The sequence below is a fragment of the Channa argus genome, chromosome 10 (assembly GCF_033026475.1).
Source record: "Channa argus isolate prfri chromosome 10, Channa argus male v1.0, whole genome shotgun sequence".
NCBI classification, from domain to species: Eukaryota; Metazoa; Chordata; class Actinopteri; order Anabantiformes; family Channidae; genus Channa; species Channa argus.
Genome location: NC_090206.1, coordinates 16,761,544 through 16,781,741, shown reverse-complemented (window position 1 = coordinate 16,781,741; position 20,198 = coordinate 16,761,544). Strand labels below are relative to the sequence as shown.

Genomic DNA, 20,198 nt, shown 5'->3' with positions numbered 1-20,198 from the left:
TATCCAGAGAAAGTATTAACTGGGCTTCGTCCATCCTTCCCAAGGCTGTGTGTATCAGGTGTCCAGATTGGAGTGTACAGGAATTGCACCCATTGTGAATGAGGAGGTGAAGTGATGTCTGAACACAAGAGCTGTTGCAGAGTTTGCAGCACGGGCTTGTACAGCTGCCACTGGAGAGGGTCAAGTAAAAGCAAAAAGAGAAAGGTGAGTGTTTTTGTGGGCATATTTAAAGATTGAAAATATAAATACAATTGAAATTCTTATTAGATAAACCAGGTAACGTGTACTATTCTTCAGCCGCTCAGCACTGCTCGATAATGCATTGTAGTGCGTGATCTATTAAATAACGTGTTCCAAATTGGGTAAACCATTTTCATTTCAGGAGCATAATCTGGACAAATATCCTGTAATCCAGCATTAAAATTCCACCAAGCTGGGTTCAGAAATGCACAATAATTATAACGAACTGTTCTGCTGCAAAAAATCTGTGTTTTAAACGCACAGTGGGTAAATTCATTTAGGTAAATCAATCCACATACTTGGAGCAAAAAAAAAAACAAAAAAAAAAAACTGTAAATGAAGTGATGATTAAGTTGTCGAAACTGCACTGTGTGCCAGGAAAATAAGTAAACTCACAAGTTCTTACTGCCTTGTTTTCCACTTATCTGGAAGTTGATTATGAAGGGGGAGGTGGATGGTGACAGGCCGTATTTCAACAAAAAATGAGAAAGGGGGGGAAATGGAGGTGTGCGGTTGATGGGTTAAAGAACATAAAGGGGCTGTTTGTGTTGAGCTGCCATGGCGTAAAGCAGGGTGCAAAACCAACTATGAAAAAAATGTTGGAATCGTTCCATTGTGTTCTCAGATCAAATTCCCTGGAGCACACACACACACACACACACACACACACACACACACACACACACAAACACACACACACACACACATGCAGACAGCATTAAAAGATCATTATCATTTTACTCAATCTGAAAGCTTTCCAGTGTGAAAAGGTAAAGATTGCTTAATTCCACCTGCTCTTTTCATTGTAGCATGGATGCTGCTGGCTCTCCTTTGTCACTCTGGTCTCCTTGCTCGCTCTGTGCTGGATGTACATTTGTCTGGTTGCATTTAATGACCGAGAGGATATGAACTGGTGCGTGAACACAAACATTCACACACAGTACACATAGAATCCAACACAATAGCCCTCTTTTCTCTTTTATCAGTGGCCTTTTTTCTGCTAACTATGTGCTGACTTCTATGGTTAACAGGAAGGTCTTCAGTAAACTGAAACGATGGGTGAATTGGTTCATGGTGCTGATCATCATTTACTCAGTGATCACCACTTACTGTGTTCTGCTACTGGTGAGGACATAGTCTTAAAATTTAGTGTTTCATTAATGATGAAGTGGCCATTGACTGATGGAAGTGCAAATACAGTTGGGTGCGAAAGTTTGCATCCCCTCAGTTCGAAATGGTAAAAACAGTAATACTAAGAATTTCAAAATAAGGGGATGCAAAGTTTTGCACCCAAGTAAATTTCTTAAAAAAAAGAAGAAAAAAAGGATTGAATGAATATTGTTTAGTTGAGCCTTGTCTTAAAATCAGGTCCAATGGTACATGGTCAATAAAAGATATGCACATTATTTGTAATTTAGTGCATTTTTAAGTCGTATAATTTTCTCCTTTTATTACAACATTACAGCTCTTTGCACTGTTACAAGTTGCCTTAGGAGAACGTCTGGACTTGCACTGGCTGCACAAGGTAATACAAACAGTATAAAATAGCAAATACTTTACATTGATTGTGTGTTCATATTGCACAATACTATATTTGTTTTCTCTCTGCACAGCTTTCCTTGTTTATTGGTGTGACAATAATTGCTCTTGGCGTCATGGGCATAAGCATTGTATGGCGACAAGAATGGCCAGTTGTTCCTCTGTCACTCCAGGTAACTCAAGAATCTCATTGCAAGAACTATGGATTGTCACGATCGTGACAGTGTTAAAATGTCTAGTTTATTCACACCGATCCAAGTTATGTATTTTAAGTGTATGTCGCGCTCTTGGCAGATCACAGCTCCCTTCTTGCAGCTTGGTGCTGTTGGAGCATTGACACTACTGAGCTCGTTTGTCTTCCACAGCTTCCACAGAACCAAAAGAGGTAATCACCAGACATTATTTAGGAGCACACATAGGTATGATTCATAAGCTGTTACAACATTGTGTACAGACACAACAGTTTTCCACACATAAATGTTATATACCAACCCAACTTTGTCTCCTAAAAAAATGTACTCTAACACTAAAGTCAGTGGTTTACAGTACAGTTTAGTTGTATATGATAAGGGTAGGTCATTTTTTAGGAGACAGGGTTGCAAAAACTATTTGGTTTAGAAGAGAGATTTGACAAGGAAACACCTGATACAAGATAAAGAAATTATTTGGATCCTAAATAGGAATCAACATTGTACTATAATAATAGAGAAAAAACAGCACAGATATGAATTTTGTGCTGAATTTAACAATTTTAACATGGATGACTGCAGAAACACTTATGGAATATTTATTTTTTACATTTATAAATGGGATTGTGAGTGCACTGTAAATTAAGACATCTTAGAGTTTGGTCATTCGTGCTGATTTTCAGTGAATGCAGGAAACAAATGATTTGATCACAAATAACTTTATTTTTCCTGTAAGAAAGTAAAACATGTTTTCTTTAGCAAAGAAACAAACACACACTAGAGATGTATTTTTAAGGCCAGACAATACAATAAATATCAGGATTTTCTCACATTTCTTTAAAAGGATGTCTGTGCATGTCCTCTGTTCAAACGAATAAATCTAAAGAGAATGATCTTATTTGTCTTTTGTTGTCACCAGGGCTTCAGCTCCTCATTGCAGTGGTCTTTGTAACAGTGTCAGCAGTCATCTTCCTGTGTCCCCTGTATATCCATCATAAATGTCCTTGTCTTATAGAGAGTGAATTACCTGATAAACCAAAGCTCTTTGGCCACAGAGGCGCACCGATGGTAAGAAACCTGTTTTACTTGACAATACATTAGTAAATCTCGGAAAAAAGCTGTCCTGGTTGAGGAATAGCAGTAATGTTTTGGCTTACAGTTGATCATCAAAAGTGATTGTTTAGTTCAGCATTTAAATAATTACATTATTCACTCTAGTTACTGCTCTGAGCCAAGAAACTGTCTCTTACATACCCTCTTGTAGAACTACAAATTGTGTTAATTAATAAGATTATTTTCACCAGCTGCCTTCAGTCTAAGATAGGTATCTGCTAGCTGTAGCTTATTTAACAAGTAAATGTGACAGTGTCTCTTGAAATGAAAGACAAAGTTGTATTTAAAATAACATTTGCAAACCACCCAAAGAGAAAAATTGTCCACTACAAATTCAGAGCAAATTATGCAATATATGTATTATGTATACTGTTTACTGATGAAATATGTTAAATGACTGCATTTTCATGCATGCACATTACAGTTAGTGCTCTAGAGGGGGGTCAGGTGTGCTCAAACTTCCAATCATGTGTGGGGCCCATATGCTTTGTCCTCGTTTGTTTGCTTTGCTCCTGGGTCACCGATAAGCTCAATTTAACACTGTGGATGGGGATGTATGTTCACACAGCTTTAGGGTATTTTAAGAGTTTAAGCATGAGCGTGTCTCACCCATCTGTCCTCACTGTGTTCAGCTGGCCCCAGAGAACACCATGATGTCGTTCAGAAGGAGCATATCATGCGGCGTGACAGCCTTTGAGACAGATGTACAGATCAGGTAAGGTGAAAATGGGTTCATATTAATAAGGCTTTTTAGTGATTCAGTATTACAGCAAAGTCTATCTATCCACCCGTCCATCCAACAGTTGCTACACATATCACACAGTACAAACAAATAGTGTACAGCTGTAATGGTGGCAATTATGAGCTTAGAAAAAAAGCACAAAGTTTGTTCCCTTACATTCTAGCCAATTTCGCTGAATGAAATGGCAGCCAATGGTAACAATAATTAACTAGTGAATTATTATTTGCTTCATGAGTTGGTTTCAAGCTTCATACCTTGCTAAATTGTATTGGAAAAAATGAACCCTAAATATGCACTTGAATGCTGCACATAATTTCAGACTATAACACTCAGGCTAAAGCTACAAGTCTCAGGCAAATGTCAGCATCCTTGGATCCATGTACAAGAATGAAATATTTACTTTAAATGTTACATAGGAATAAGCTTTGGGAATGAAGAATAGCTAAATTAAGACAGAGCCACTAACAATGATATAATAGCTACTCAAACCAGCTCTAAAGTGTACATTTCGCAGTGCTAATTAATGTGTCTTTTTCTAACATAATCTTCGTTAGCACACACAAGCACAATGTTCATTCTGATGCTACACTATGCTCATGTGTCATTTGTTTTGGAAAGACCAATATAAAGTCCTTAGCTCCTTGGGTATCCAGCATTACTTTTACTGAGCCTCACGCATGCTTAGCATGTGCATAAATTCTGGACAGGCCAGCTACAGAAAATCAGTCACTACACAGTGGCTTTGCTCAGTGTTGCTCTATGAATCTGTGGTGCCCCTCAGATGTTAGTAGGGTCACAAATTAATTAATTCACCTTTAAACTTGGATTGTCTTGTTTTCCCATATTTCCATCTATCTAATTTAGTAAAGACAGGATACCGTTCCTGATGCATGACCAAAACCAAGAGTTCTTGCTGAGAACAACAAATGTTAAACGGGTTTTCCCCAACAAACCCTTCAACAAAAGCACTGACCTAACCTGGGAGGAATTACAGAGTCTGAATGCTGGTGAATGGTTCCTAGAGGTAAAAGCTGTGATGCTACATGTTTATTCACACACGTGCTCATAAAGGTTTATGTTATATCATGTAGCATGTTACAGTTAGTAAAAGTGTGATTGCATTTTCCAGACAGATCCTTTTCATTCAGTGTCCCAGCTCTCAGAAGAGGAGAAGGCAACAGCCAGAAATCAGACCATACCCTCTTTACGCCAGCTCCTCAACCTTGCACAGCAGCACAATGTGTCAGTGATTTTTGACATATATAGTCCCAACAGTGAGGACACAAAAGACATAGTCAACACCATCCTGCAATCTGACATAGATCCAAGCCTGGTGAGTCTAATGCTAATTCCTTGGATGGAATTTGATTTATGATATTTCTCAACACAAAACATTTTTGTAAGGTGTTACATTTTCTTTTTATAGATCCTCTGGCTTCCTCCTGAAGAAAGAGAGTACGTAAACTTGGCTGCTCCTGGCTTTATCCAGTTCTATAACAACAAAACTAAAATGTTCGAAAATGGAGGAAACCACCTGAATGTGAAATACAGCCTGTTGGGTACAGAAAAAATCAGGTAAAACATAAATATGAGATAAAATACACCTGGCAGTTGCCTGCGGGCATGCACAGTAGAGTGTTAATTAAAAGTGTGTTGCATGCTTAGACACAGTGCTGGCTGGAGTATAGAGGCGCAGGATCGGCCTCCAGGGAACAAGATTCAAATAATGTCCCAGTGCAGGAGTGGTGTTAAAAGAAGATGTGAGCAAAGCAAGCATTAAAGATGCAGATTATAAATGAAAAGCAGTGCAGCAACATGTTTTAGGTTGAAACTATTTAAAATGAATGAGATGCCCAAAACATTAGAACAACCTCTTCTTATGATGATAACTCCACTACCAACTTTGACCTCAATAATAGACACATAGGAGAATTATCACCTTTCTGACAGTTTCAGCCTAAGACATTTGAACATTTGACCTATACCTGCATAAGTATTTACTGTCATCTTTCTGTTTCACACTGGATTGCCCCTAATTTACCTAAAGCAAAGACTACAAAGATATACTTTTCCCGAGACATTTTTCAGATTCTGTGTTTGTATCTGGCAGGGAACTTCGGAGGAAGAATGTTACTGTGAACCTGTGGGTGGTTAATGAGCGTTGGTTGTTCTCTCTGCTGTGGTGTGCAGGGGCCAGCTCCGTTACCACCAACTCCTGCCACCTCCTAAGAGACATGAACCGGCCTGACTTTTCTATGGTGAGCATTGCTCACATCTGCAAATACAGTAGTTTGTGTCTTATTCGTCTTGTCAATTTCACTATCTGGCATTAAATATCATCAGTTGAAACATTTGTTTGGAGCTGACAAGTTTGTGCTGGTGTTTTCTAAAATATGTGACACGCCTTGACCGTGCAATGTCTATGGGTATGTTTGTGTGTTCCAGAGACTGCATGAATACAAAATAATATGGATTTTAGTGGACATTGCATCTGTTCTGATCATGATTGGACTCTACATCTTTCAGTGGTAAGCTGAGTGCATGTTTATTGTATTGTTTACTTGTGTGTCTATTTAATAAAAATGTCAATGAAAGGGAAGAGACTGACTCCCCCACCCCACTTTCTGCCAGGCACACACACAGTCACACTAAAGGTACTGTAACTAACAACTGCATATAATTTTCATAACAAACAAATCAAATATTTAACAATATGTCTAATTAAAATAGTACATTTTTCTGTTAATCAACTAACTTATTAACTTTTCAACTAGTATTTGCATAATTAATAATCGGGTGTTTCTTACATTAATCTTAATATAGATTTCTAATAAAATCAATTATTGTAACAAATGCATTATATTATAATACATTTTTTTAACTAAATTTATCAGTTTGACCACCAATGGAAATGTTTGGGTTGCCAATGAGAGTTTTTAATTGAAACTTACTTGGAGCCATTTAAGGATAATGTTTTTGCATTTATATCTGCAGACTTCATGGATTATATTAATAAATTAGTATTAATTCACTTCAAACCTGGTCCAAACGTTATCTTTTGTAGCTTATTTGTAAATGTTAGGAAAACAAATGTGGCACATGGTTTTATTAACATGTGTGCGTTTTACTTTTTTTTTTTTTTTTCAACTCCAAACAGGACCAGAAGAACACAGAAACAATACTCCAGCCTGGAACGAGAAAGAACTCTCTCCCTTCTTACCCACAATGTTGCTTGACTGACTCAAGCACCAGCTGTTTCAGCCACAGAACTGATGCACATCCTTGTTTGTACTGCCAGACCTGGATTGGACCTGAATCTGAAAGAAGGCATCTTAATGTGAACTGTAATACAATGTATTCTGAAGCCATAAAAGTTGTTTTAACAGACAGTAAAACATGTAAATCAAATACCTACACTGTGTGCCTGGATATCAGTTTTCTATATTTGTTTGGAAGTAAACAGCAGCTACTTATCTTGGTTTATCTCTCACAGGGCTATGGTCGTTATTCAGTCATGACTAAAAATCAAGGTCTTCTATAATATGTATAATTACAATGTGCACAGAATTTTATTTGTTTCTGTTTTAGTGTGTTTCATATCTCCTTTTTTCCCATTTGGGTCACTACTGAATTGAACAAATTGAACATCTGTTCTGTAACCTGAGCCAAAACAGTAAACCGTTGTCTATACCTTTGTATTTTTTGTTTGTTTGTTTTTATTAGTCTCCTGAGTCCCATGCAAAAATAAAATGCCAAGAAAAGTATGATTTCAAATTGTTAGTAATTGGGTGATAATAGGCAAATAATAATACAGATAATACAGTACATTTGAAAGGTTGCATTACAACATTGTTTCATGTCCAATACCTTTTTCCGAATATGGATGATTTTATGAACCTGGTCTTTTTCTGGTTTTGTTGTTGCTTTTGTAGGTTAGGCTATATAGTTGCATTTCATATTCTTTTGTATATCCTTGGGATATCAAATGGAAAAGCACACATACTTAAAATACTAAGGTAAAATCTAATCATATCCACTTAAATAGAAACATGTTATCAGATAATACAATGTGTAGAAATGAAAATATTTATGTTGAGGGGGAGAAAGTGGCACCTGGCACACAAAATCTGCGACTCTGGCCTTTAAAATGGCACTTCCGTGTAATTTTAATTCCTCCTGTTGCTTCTTTGTTAAGTTTTATCAAAGTGCTTCTGAGTCAAGTGATACCCAGGGCAAGGTGCTGTTGTGTTATTAAGACTCAACTATTTCATTATTAAGAGACCATTTTAATGAAGCTACCCTCTACAGTAATTCACTACTGAATGTATAAAATGTTATCAAAACTAAACTCTCAGGTCAAGTGTACTCACATTATAAAATAACCTATGCTGACCAACCTGCTTTGCGAAATCTTCTTAGACTTTTTTTAAAATACAAAAAGCATTTATTCCTATTTATTGCCTACAAGCAGAGATGTTACTGATATCTATTCACTCAATCCACACCCTGACATTTTAGTAACTGACTCAACTGGGACAGCTCATTAGACTTCGTACAGCTCTTTCTGGAACCACAAAAGACTTTACACAACTTTTCCCCATTATTTTTCTATACACGCTGCTGAAGAAAAAACAAAACGCATCGCCTTAACACACCACAAGATGGCGCAATAGGCAAACATTACATACGTAGGAGAAAAGTTCAATAACACAGAGCTTCACCAACAAAGTGGCTGCTTATGATGTAATTCGGCAGATAATGTAAGCTAACTGCAGGTGGCACAATTGAAATGTGCTAAAAGTGGCAGCAAAGTGGCCCGACAAGGCTGCGCCAAAAGGGCCGTTTTCCATGAAGGCGAGGCGAGCGCGAGGAGGGGAGGCGGAACAGACCTTTCAGCCAAAACTTCTGGAAAGTCAACACGAATCTAAACAGTCTCCTCTTGTCACATTATAACTCTAGTCTGTGGGCGTGGATCACAGGAAAGTTCCAGCCTCTGGATTTAGGTTAAAACATCTCACTTGTTTGTCAAGAAAGAGCGACACTCATCCGGGACTAATCTGTAATATATGTATATAGTTTTTTCCCTAAACTCCCCCAAAACTTGATTTCACATGACTTTTGAAGTTGGCCACACCATGGTGCACAGATATGGTAAGTACCGTTAAACGGGACGTCGTCTCCCATCAGTGTGAGTTCTGGTTAAAGTTTTTTTTTAAGGACTATGGACTGGCCCGCTAACTTCAGATGTGTTTTGGAGGTGTTTTTGTCCTTAGGTAACGAAAACGGTACAATTCTGTAAACGGTGCAGCTTCCGGGCTGCGGTTTTCAGGCTCGGGTTGGAAACTGTGAAGTAGTAGATTTACCTCCGTGAGGTGCATCATCTGCGCCGTGTTCCTCACCACCCACTGGGTTCAACAAGCAGAGCCACAGTCGTGTTGCAAGAGATAAAATATCTTTAATGTGCTCAGCAGGAGAAAGACTCAGACAACAGTGCTACATGCGTCTGTTAGACAAATACAACTTCTTTTGATTTAAAATTATTATTTTTTGACGCTACGTGATAAAATGATAAAATATGTACCTGTCATGTTTGTTACTGACCTATAGCTACATATATTTATGTTATGGAGGCAGCATCACATTACAGCTTGAAATCAGTAGATTTTAGAACAAAAATTAATAATCAGTTTGTAGGTAGACAAAAATAAAAACTGTCTCAATTGGTAAACTGTCTCAAAAGAAGCAGCAAATCACGTGTTATTGTATTTTTTTTTTATCTTATTCTCTTTTTATATTAAAGGGCGACTTCACCAATTTCTATGGCTCTAGTTTAGGGTGTAAATGACTTTCCTATATTAGTTTATATTAATAAAGATTTCCTTGCTTTTAGCTGAAAAACTCCTCCAGCTGACATCCCCCAGAGGAGTTTTTCATCATTAGGAGTTCAGATGTTCTGGGGGAGTTTTGGAAAAGCAAATTGATCACAAACTTCATACTTTGAGCAACAAACAAAGGTTCCTCCAAGTGATGTCATCCTGGAGGCATTTTTCATCTAGAAGTGGAGAGATATTTTATCATAGGGAAGTCATTTATGTACATGTACTACACAAACTAAAATCAAAAGAAGCAAGTTCCAAATCAGTGAACCCATACTTTAAACTGAAAGCCGTTAGGTTTTGGATTGTTGACTAAACGGAAGAACAGGCTCCAGTTAGGTGCACTTTTCACTATTTGCTGAAATTTTATTTAAAATAATTTTTCACATGAGTCATATAATCATAGTTATTTATCATTATATATTCATATTTTTTTATAACACATAAACTATCAGACTGTGTGTATGCATGCATTCTTTGCTGCTGTTGTCCTAAGTTGTGTGTTTCTTTTGTTTGGCAGACACAAAGCGAGCAGTGGGGCTGCTCAGACAGTACCAGGCCAACCTGACCAGTCCAGAAGAGCAGGCCTTGAAGACCAGTGTAGGCAAAGTGTCTGCCATCTTGGGCAGCCAGCTTTTCCAAGCCCTTCTTGGTAAGAAAAACACATAATTATGGCAAAAAGTGTTTATTTTGGTGAAGGCAATATTTAAAAAAAAAAAACGCCCTCTAGCAGCTAAATAACCTTTCTTGCTCACACCACATTTTTTTGACTAGAAACATAATATACGGCTTGATTTATTTATGTTTTGTTGAGTTGTTTTTTCACTATATGGTGTGGTCATAGTGTAAGTGTTTTGTTTAGTGTATATACTCTTATTGTGGGATTAGCTGCTGGCAGACACAGGATGTAGACATGGTCAGGCTGTAGTAATTTTTTGTATGAAGGTAACTAAGTTTATGTGTTTCCCAGTTAGTTTTTGTGAAAGAGACCTTTCTGTTTGCTTCACAAAGGTTTGCTGTATACCCCCTCTGTAACATACTGTGGTAGCATGCCACTATGAAAGCAGCAGTCCACCACTGACTTTGGTAAAAAGCCTCTTTTGGACAATATACTTAATGAACTCAGGTCAACGTGATACAGATCCTTGCTCACATGAACTGAAACTGTTGATTCACCTCTACCATAAAACTGTTTTGTACTGAAACTGCTTCTGACTAAAAGTGTGCATAGTTTCTCCTGGTAGTTATTTAACTAGCTACACCTCCATGACAAATTTGGTTTTTAGGAAAAGAGCTGAGGGAAGCCAGTGTGAACCTTAACCCAGGTTCCTTTTAAAGCACATTACTTCAGTGTAACTTATGGTCGAGTGGTCCTTCTAATTACCACAGCCATGTCGTAATGAGGCTTGCCCTTGGGTCTGCTGTTGCTTCTACTGACCCACTGCTGCTTCACTGCTGGGCATCTGAGGGGGGAAGGGCTTCTCAGGCAGGAGTTAAAGAACCACAGTATGGCTGTTTGCGCTGGTGATAGATACTGAAGTGAATTTGATCACATAATAGATTACCACTTGGCCTTCATGCGTGTATTTGTACTGGAAATCCAGGTATTACTGAGCCAGTATACAACTTGTATTTAGCATTTTTATGACTTTTTACCAGCAGGTCTAGTAAATTCATGATGGCTGACTTCACCATTTCTCTTTTGGCGCAAAGCCTACTGGCATACTACAATACAAAGCACCTGTGATTCTAAAGTTTTATGTAGTCACTTTCTTTACGGAGTCCAAAAGGTTCATGGTTCCAGGGATGGCAAGGTTAGTAGCTCGACTTCTTTAATCCAGATTAAAATATCAATGCCCAGATTAGTACCAAGTTACATTCATTGTCCCCAGTGGACGAGTAATACTGATCCACTGGCATTTCTTCTTGTACCACCATCACCAGGTTAGCATTTTAAAATTTTTTTTAGAAATGTCTTGTTTGATACATTTGACATGAAATTTGGTAAGAACATTTGGTCTCAGAATGAAATGGAATGACTCTAGATCGTTTTCCTGTCACATCATCATCAGGTGAAGCTTTCCATTAGTCTAAAACTCTGGTTTATATCCTCTCAGCTTCTTATACTGTATACCTGTTCACAACTCTATCAGACAATTAAAAGCAACATTATTTGTTTTTTCCAAATGAATAATTGTTTTAACCATGGTCCAGATTTCATCTGATGTGAAAACTATTCATCTTTAAGCCTTTGAGCAAGGCATTGGATAACTTGTGATTTTAATTTGTGTTTGTCTCTGAAGGGGGTAAAGTCATAACAAACTATTCTCATTTCTACTCTTATTGGCATAGTGGTTCATAATATTGTGAGATTATCATTAAGCCAAGACATTTGCCCTATAGACCACGGACGTAGAACATGAATAAGATGTCGATACCATAGCTTGATTCTCTGCCGAGCTTTAATCTACTGACATCAGGTGTAACATAGAGTACCTTCTTATTTATTTAAGTCCGGGGGACCCTGAGAGGAATAGTTTTCCAAATCAGGATTCCAAACATTCCTCCCAAAGAATGTTCAATCAGGGCTCAGCCTGAGGGGGACAGAAAAATAAAGTGCTCCCGGCTGCTATGCCAAGTTCCTTCTCTCTCCTGGCACTCTGGATCATCGCTACAGTGTTTGGGGGTAGAAGAAGAGGAGGCCTGTGGTTTGTGTGTCTTAGGTGCAGGGTTGATGAGGCCTCACCCTCCAGTCAACATGTGGTTCTCATCAAGTGAGTAAAGAGGAGCAGCAACCGGTTCACAGCTCTAATAGGAATACAGTGCAGTATAAACATTACCAATCCTCTTATCCTCTCCTATTTGCTTGGCCTTGCATGGTTGGAGCCATGTGAACCAGTTCTGTTGGGATCATTTGGGGCTGAAAAGTGGACGGCTTTCTGAGCAGAGCTGAAACTTTTTAAATATTTTATCATCAAATGAGAATTCACAAAACAATAAGGTTTTGTCATAGAAAAGCTGTGAATTTCAGAGTTTGATGACTATGGTCTGCTAACATTACAGTGCAGTATTTGTCTTTAACAAATCTCTTTAACTTTAATGCACTTTGGGAAGTAATGGGGTGTTGGATGGAGTGTGGGAAGGTTTAGTTCTGCCCACTTTTAGATTGGATGTCTGCATGGTTGCACAGTCATGAACAAAGGTTGCCTTAACTGTGCATCCTCCCTTTTGTGCCGACATACAAACATGCAGTGGGAGGGGCATCGGGGGGGTACAGTTCGTGGGGTGTTGGGGCACACAGATACACATTGAATTACAGAAGCCCCTAAATTCCTAGGGATTATTTTATTAAGGGAAAAGGGGGTGAGTTGTTTGCCCTGCTTGGAAATTGTGACCCAGTTTCCTGTAAATGTGTTACTTCAGTGAGCTGTGGGTTTCTCATGACCATTTAAAGAACATGGGGAAATGAAAGGAAATCTTGTTTTGTGTATGATTCACCCAGGAAAGCAATGCCATCATGACTTCAGTCCAGTTGAATAGGTATATGAGGAAATAGAAGAGGCCACACAAGCACACTAATCCTGCACCACAGTGTCTTTGTATGACAGGGAGAAGGTGCAGGAAACTCCCTGTAACTGTGACAAAAGGCTCAGCACTCCAGCCAGTCCGTTCCAAAATAACCCTAACATCAAAAAGAGATCTGGGAGTAAATTTTTGAAAAAGAGCAGTAAAAGACTGGCTTGCAATCTGTATTTTGTTCCATAGCCAGGAATTTTTGTGGTCTGAGGGTTGGAACAGTTCAAAAGTTTTTCCTTATTTTTGTTTTAAATCACAGATGTTCAAAACTCTATCTGCACTTCGTGTGACTGTGAATGCTGATCTGAAAACACTTCAAGACCTAACTGAGGTCTCTTTCTCTGTCTTGTTACCTCTGCCAGAAATAGATGAAGGATGTAATTAGAAAAGTTAGTTGTGTGAGAGCAAGCCAGGTGTCCAAGATGCAGACTAAGTGCAAATCCTATGGGGTTTGGCAGATGCAGCCTTTTCAAGACTGTGTTTAAAGTGGAGCTAACTGGTTTTTATATACGAACAGTGGGTCAAATGTTAGAATTAGATGAATCCAAGGAGAATGATCACTCTACAGTGGGTCTCCTCAGCTCTCTTGTGGATAATTGTTTTAGGTTTGCAGCTGCACCTTGACTGCTTTGGTTCATTCTCAGTGCTCAGATAAGTCCCGTTTCCCGCTGCTGCAGCTGGCTTGCACTGATAAATGCACTGTACACTAACTGGCCAGACTGCCAGACAGACGTGGTGGAAGATTTAGCAGCTAAAGATATGTTTCCCCAGTTGGTCTAACATTTGTCAGGTGGGCAGAAACACAACTTCACATGAGTCCTGATGTTGCTCTTTATCTGCTGGATGTGTAATAAGCAGTCTGTCTGCTCATACCCTCACTTAAAACATAGCAACAGTAAGCTTGTATCCATCACCTCTCTGTTCAGGGATTGACACACCCCATCACCTGTCTCAATCTCATTCTGTCCTCTGCATCCTCCTCCTGCATGTCCTCCCTCACCATATCCATAATCCTCCTCCTTAACCATCCTCTTCTCCTTATATCTGGTGGCACCATCCCCAGCTTTCTTTCCTTGACAGACCTGGCAGTCCTCCTCTGCACATGCCCAAACCATCTCACCTTTCTCATTTTGTCTCTGAACTGCCCTAATTGCATTGTCCTGCAATTCACTTCTGTGCATCCTTGTCCCTCCCCGAAAATTTCAGAACCATTTCTACTCAAATGATTATGCTTTGTTTGTGTATGAGAAATGATAAGCAGGTTGGTTAGCTGTGTGTCTGAAATAGTTAGGTATAATTACACTAAGGAGCCTTACTTTAATAGTGTCATGGTGGATATTTCTGAGTTTGGCCGTATGTGTGTGTGTGTGTATGTGGGCAGGTCTGCAGTCTTTGCGTGTGTCTGCATGTATATAAGAGTTTGTGTAAGTGAGGTTGCGCTTTAGTCAGCTGGGCAACAAACTCCTCTGCCCACACATGGCTTCACTCCTCCACATTCAGACACAGTGATGAGTCACATGCTCCATTCTTACACTTTTGTTCTCACAGTGTCTTCTTGGGACATACTCACTCTTATCGCTCTGTCGCATGCATATACAGTAGATTACAGAACTCAGAGAGTCTCTCTTTCAAAACAAAAAGACATTGTTAAGAGAGAAAAACAAATTGTATCAAGTTTCATATTTGTCCTGTCTTGTCCTGACATTGCACTGTGGGATGTTGATGAACCCTATTTTCTATAAAACACGGAGCATAGCAAAATTGATAACAGAAAGTAGTATGGATGTCATGTGCATTTATTCCTACTGCTTCTAAAATAATTTTAAGTTAGCAGCCTTTTCGTATTTGCCTTTCATGTGAACTTTTACTAATAAGATTTTAACTATGAAACCAGCTTCCACTTCTACAGTATACTACTGCAAATCTAATGGGAGATGTAACAGGGAATGAATTGCCTGATCTTCAGCTAAGGGGCAGTTTATATGTATGATTCCATGTTGCCTCACGGAGCTTTAATGACTGATATGATTCTAAAATAATCCAAAAGTAGAGAAACTATTTTTGTTTGTGTTGTTCAGGTAGTATGAAATATTATAGGCTAATGTGGGCTTCTTAGACACTGACTAGATGATTTGCTCAGTCAGTACCTTAGTCATATAGTCAGCAACAAGATGTGAAGAGCTCTTGGAAATGTGGAGACATGGCTTCCATGCAAACAGACGACTCCCACCTCCACATTTTCACCCACTGAGTATAACATCTCCCAAAGTGCACCATGATTGATTGGTGGACTGTTTTACACAACTCGGCTTTAGACGGCTGAGAAATTATAAACAAGAAATAAAGATGACTGATTTTTTTTTTTAAGTAAGCTTACATTTAATGTGTATAATGACCCAAGTAAAGAAGAAAAAGGCTAATTACTGTTTTTTTGTGTGTCTCACAGATATTCAAGAGTGTTACGAGGTGACCTTGCAACTCAACACAGAACAAACTGTTGTGAAAGAAGCTAGCAGGCAGGATGCGTGGGAGGTAATTTTCCTGCTTTCCATTATATATTATGGAGAAAATATGCTAAATGTTTACATTGTATCTGGTGTCACACGTGCTGTTGCAGTGTTTCACCTCCTGGTTGCACAGCAGTTTAGTCAGCAGGCAACACAGGGTGCCACTAGCTTGTGGGGATAAAAAAGTTAACATGAGTCATGACGACTGTGGCTTCAACCTGGTGAGTGAGTGTCAGGCATAGAAAAAGTTGGAGGGAGGGACACATTGGTAGAGGGAGAAGAAGACCGAGACCGAGTCAAAAGAGCGCTGATTACCATTTACTCATCAGTGGGCTGCTCTCATGAAGTCAGCCAGTCCTTTCATTAAAACAAGTGTAAGCAGTTCCATTGAATATTTTTAGTATAGGGCAGAAAACAACTGAATTTAAAAGAGAAAAGCAGCATTTTGTGTAGATTTAAACTTTGTTTTTATGTTTACAGAGAAGGGCCACAGAACTCTGACTGCATGTTACAGCAAGAAAGGTATTAATCATTTCCTCCCGGAATTCGCAATGTTGCGATCGCAACAAATAATTCTACCAAACCCCTGTGAATTCTGCACCTACTTACATTTACATTTAGTCATTTAGCAGATGCTTTTATCCAAAGCGACTTACAAGTGAGGTACAAGGCAGCAAAAATCTAAGTCAAGGAAAAACATCAAAGCAAAGTCCTATCACATATATCATATATGCTGTTACTTGCAATTGAAACAGCATATATCATTGTGGCATGCATCAAAGACTTTTTTGAAATCAGGCATTTTAGACCCCAACAATCACCAAAACATTAGCTTAATTCTGGCGGTACTGATAAGTGAAGCCATAAACTGTTGATAATTATTTAAATATGGATATTTTCACTGATTGTCTGATTTAATGTATTTTTATGACTTCGGTTCAGCTTTACTAAAGTGTTAATTAAATAATTAATTGGTTGACTTATGTTTCCTATTAACTAAATTATCTTTGTCCTATTTCTTAGTCAAGATTAAAAAATACATTTCTGCTTTGTGTGTGTGTATGTGTGTTTGTGTGTGTCCATTTTCTAAAGCTTATCATTCTCATCCCAGATGGAAACACATGTAATATGCCTGTTGATATACTCTGCTTTCTTATTGTTGAGATGATTGCAGGCCTGAAGCAGGTTATGTTAGTACTTCCTTTATAATATACTGCAACCCCACAAACATGGGAATGGGCTCTTAACTTGCCTTTAGAAGATCTTGCATGTGTTGGAAGACAACCATTCACTTTCAACTCCAAGTCACTTCAGAGCTGAAAAGAGCCACCTTGAAAGTGGTTGTAAAGCTTTCCCAATTTTGTATGTTTTGTAAGGCTCATCCATGAACAGAACTCTATCGAGAGACGTCCGTCAAGCTGTCTAGTCTTCAAAATATTGGGTCAGAGAAAAAGCTAACCATGCCTACATACAAAAAAAGCTAAATCTTTTGCTTCACCCATAGCTGTATTTTGAAAATGCAGTTTTTTACTTGACTTTAAGGAAAAGTTTCAAGCATTCTCAAGTGCCCAACAATATTCGATCATGGAGTGATTTCAATATAAGAGATGGGGACAAAATCTGAGCTACATGATCGTTCATCATAAATGCTTCTGTCTCAGTGTATCCCCTCAAGGATAAAGAGATAAAAACTGTGTTCCAGAGGTCATCAGTTTTCAGTTTGGCCAACGGAGATATTTGATTGGTCACTAATTGGCACAATGAATGCAATGTCAGTGACTGGTTTATTGCCAGGAGGGGCCTTGGATTTTTGATTCAGTTTTTGTCTAGAGCCAGTAAAAATGTCCAAAACATGAAGTAAGTGGCTGTGAATATGATAGAATTAATCAACCAAATCTAATAGTACGTTGTATAGGCAGGCCAATAAATAGTGGGCAGTGATGTTTAGTGCAAATAGTTTTTACAGCCTTATAATAAAAAGGTGAATGAGAAATTACACAATTCAATCCTCTCATGAGATATAAACTTTAATCTGATATTATTCCATCAAGTTTAACAGCCTCACCCTCTGTTCAATCACTTAATGGCAATATGTTTTTTAAATTCATGCACTAAGTCTGAATTGGATTATGTACGTTCAGCTGAACAGGGTAGCAGCAATAAACTTGTCACTGGCTCAGCTGTATTAGATGGACACTTTAGTCCAGACATGTTGTCACACACATAGAGCAGAAAAGAATTAAACAACCAAAATTATCCTTATACAGTTGTAACAAAGCGTAGCAGACCTATTAAGGAATATTTTAGCGGTTCATATCAACATGTAATATATTTTCTGATTCTTTTTACCGCACTTTTTTGCCTTAACAATTTACAGGTTTCCTCTGTGTCACACATATACACCAGTGGAGGCAGAGATGGAGTACATGGTTCATTAAATGCAAAGCAGAAAAAAAGTACAGTATCTTCGAGAATTATGACATCTAACACACTGGATTATTCCAGTGTTTCTCATTCTTTTTAGCCTGAAAACCGTGTCAGATCAAAGTAGTTTGCATATTGACACAATTCTACAGTTCATTTAGCTAAACTTTACATTAGATGGATTATTCATTGCTGTTTATTACATAAAATTCAGTATTGTTACAATGGTTTTGTTTCCTTTCTGTGTCATCCTTTTCAGCTAACTAAACATTACATCTTTTATTTCTACATTGCTTTCACTCTTTACAGCTGTGTGTCCATTACTTTTAGCTATGGTAACACTTCAGTATTCCACTATTTATGTCAACAACAAAACTAAATATTTAAACAAACACTCCTTCTTAAATCTGCTATACTTAAGCTACTCCACAGTCTTACAGTACATCCCTTACAGAAGCAGCATCACACAGTGCAAACAACTCTGGTTGGGAATCAGTGAAGTTGTCAGTCTGCCACTGAATGATTAAATGCATATTGCAATGCCATGTGGTCATAATAAGTCAGTAGAAGAACTAAACCACAAACTATAGCTGTGGTTTGAACTTTATTCTGCATCCTAAGCTTCTCTCAGTGTATCCTGTGATCCACCCTAGCTTCTAATTCAGTACAGCCAGGCTCCTGATCCTTCCCTCTCTAGATCCCAGCTGTGTGGCCCCGGCACAGTGCTAGAGAGACAAGCTGATGGAGGGAAGCAGCAGTCATAGCAGGATGTATGAGAGAGAGAGAGAGGTGCTCATTAGTATTCTAGCCATGCTGTCACCTGAGTGGAGGATGGGAGGGAAAATAAATGAGTCTGCAAATTTCCTGATTTGGTGCAGAGAAGCAGGTGAGAGTGGAGAATAGCTCATTTGGAAAACGAAGAAAAGAAGCAGTTGTAGCTGATTTCATAGAAGAAGTAATTGTCAAACCTGTAATTAAATCATTGGTGCCATTTTTACCAGGTAACAGTCATGTAATAACAGAAGAAAGATAAGGCCAACATGGAATTAAAAACTTAATTAATTGTCAATATTGTATGATTTTAAATTATTATGCAATGGATGGTTTTACATAAAATGGCAATACAATTAGTGCAGAGGGCATACTCAGAGCTGCCACTGTTAGACAGCAGGCTTTGGCTCTGGCTCTGGCAGTGTCAGCTGACTCGCTTGTCAACACTGCCATGTGGGAATGAAGCCATCAAAGAGAAAGCCTCTTACCATGTCTAAAATAACACACAGTAGATCAGAGTCATATGGTCCAAATATGAAGAAAATGTGAGACTATTGCAAACTTGACATTAATGTAAACTGAAAGTTAAATTGTTGCCTCATAATTCTCTCTGTGTACAGCAGCATGAGTGTTAAAGGGTGTGTGTGTGTTTGTTTATACGTTTATATAACGATTTTTTCAACTTGAGCAGCTTTCATTTTAATTTGGAGTTGTCAGCTGAGACAGTGCACAGCCTGCCATGAAAAAAATATTAGGCCTATTTTGCAAAAACAAACTTCTTGGAAATTTGGAACTTTAATGGTGACCTGCTCAGAAGGCTGCCCTCTGCTGTCAGTCAAGAGCCTGTGAAAGGCTGGGAAAAATCGCAGCTACTGTAGACTCTGTGTATCACTTCCCACATGAAGTAGAGAGTTTTGGTCACGGTGATGTCAAACCTATTGCTATATAAACATTTTTCTTTTTTCATATTAGGCTATAATATGAAAAAGTAAATGATCCAGTCTACTTCTGTACCTCTGTCATCAGAGGTGACTCTTAGCACAAGAAGAAAGTGTTGTGATTAATGGCTGCGTTCCAATGGTACAAACTGTTAATGTGTTTTTACACCTAATTTGTACATGTTTTAAACAAACATAAAGCACTGTTGGAAGATTGTTCTGATTCTTGTCTTGTTTGGTGTCTGATGCATTGGCTATCCCCACTGATTCCCTCTAGAGATGGT

The 20,198-nt window shown here is 38.4% G+C and overlaps 2 protein-coding genes across 5 annotated transcripts in view; both read left to right on the top strand.

Annotated features, from left to right (window-relative positions):
- Positions 1-62: 62 nt before the first annotated feature.
- Positions 63-7,518, top strand: gdpd2 (glycerophosphodiester phosphodiesterase domain containing 2). 3 transcript variants are annotated; one of them, XM_067518245.1, is made up of 15 exons: positions 63-204; positions 1,050-1,153; positions 1,272-1,365; positions 1,706-1,765; positions 1,854-1,952; positions 2,074-2,164; positions 2,983-3,035; positions 3,713-3,795; positions 4,687-4,846; positions 4,952-5,155; positions 5,249-5,397; positions 5,933-6,080; positions 6,268-6,350; positions 6,454-6,476; positions 6,980-7,518. In XM_067518245.1, exons 1-15 carry the CDS (start codon positions 115-117, stop codon positions 7,060-7,062), a joined length of 1,524 nt encoding a protein of 507 aa, XP_067374346.1. In that variant the 5' UTR covers positions 63-114; the 3' UTR covers positions 7,063-7,518. The 3 variants fall into 3 exon arrangements, with proteins under 3 accessions (XP_067374346.1, XP_067374344.1, XP_067374345.1); XM_067518243.1 differs by having other exon boundaries at positions 2,887-3,035; XM_067518244.1 differs by lacking the exon at positions 6,454-6,476 and having other exon boundaries at positions 2,887-3,035.
- A 1,189-nt stretch (positions 7,519-8,707) lies between these two features.
- dlg3 (discs, large homolog 3 (Drosophila)) overlaps positions 8,708-20,198 on the top strand; it is a 71,783-nt gene continuing 60,292 nt past the window's right edge. Inside the window, exons 1-3 of one of the 2 annotated variants that reach the window (XM_067518150.1) lie at positions 8,708-8,973; positions 10,219-10,350; positions 15,721-15,806. In XM_067518150.1, the coding sequence (XP_067374251.1) occupies positions 8,934-8,973; positions 10,219-10,350; positions 15,721-15,806 (258 nt within the window). In that variant the 5' untranslated portion in view covers positions 8,708-8,933. The remainder of the gene's footprint in view (positions 8,974-10,218; positions 10,351-15,720; positions 15,807-20,198) is intronic. The other variant, XM_067518153.1, reaches the window with a different exon arrangement.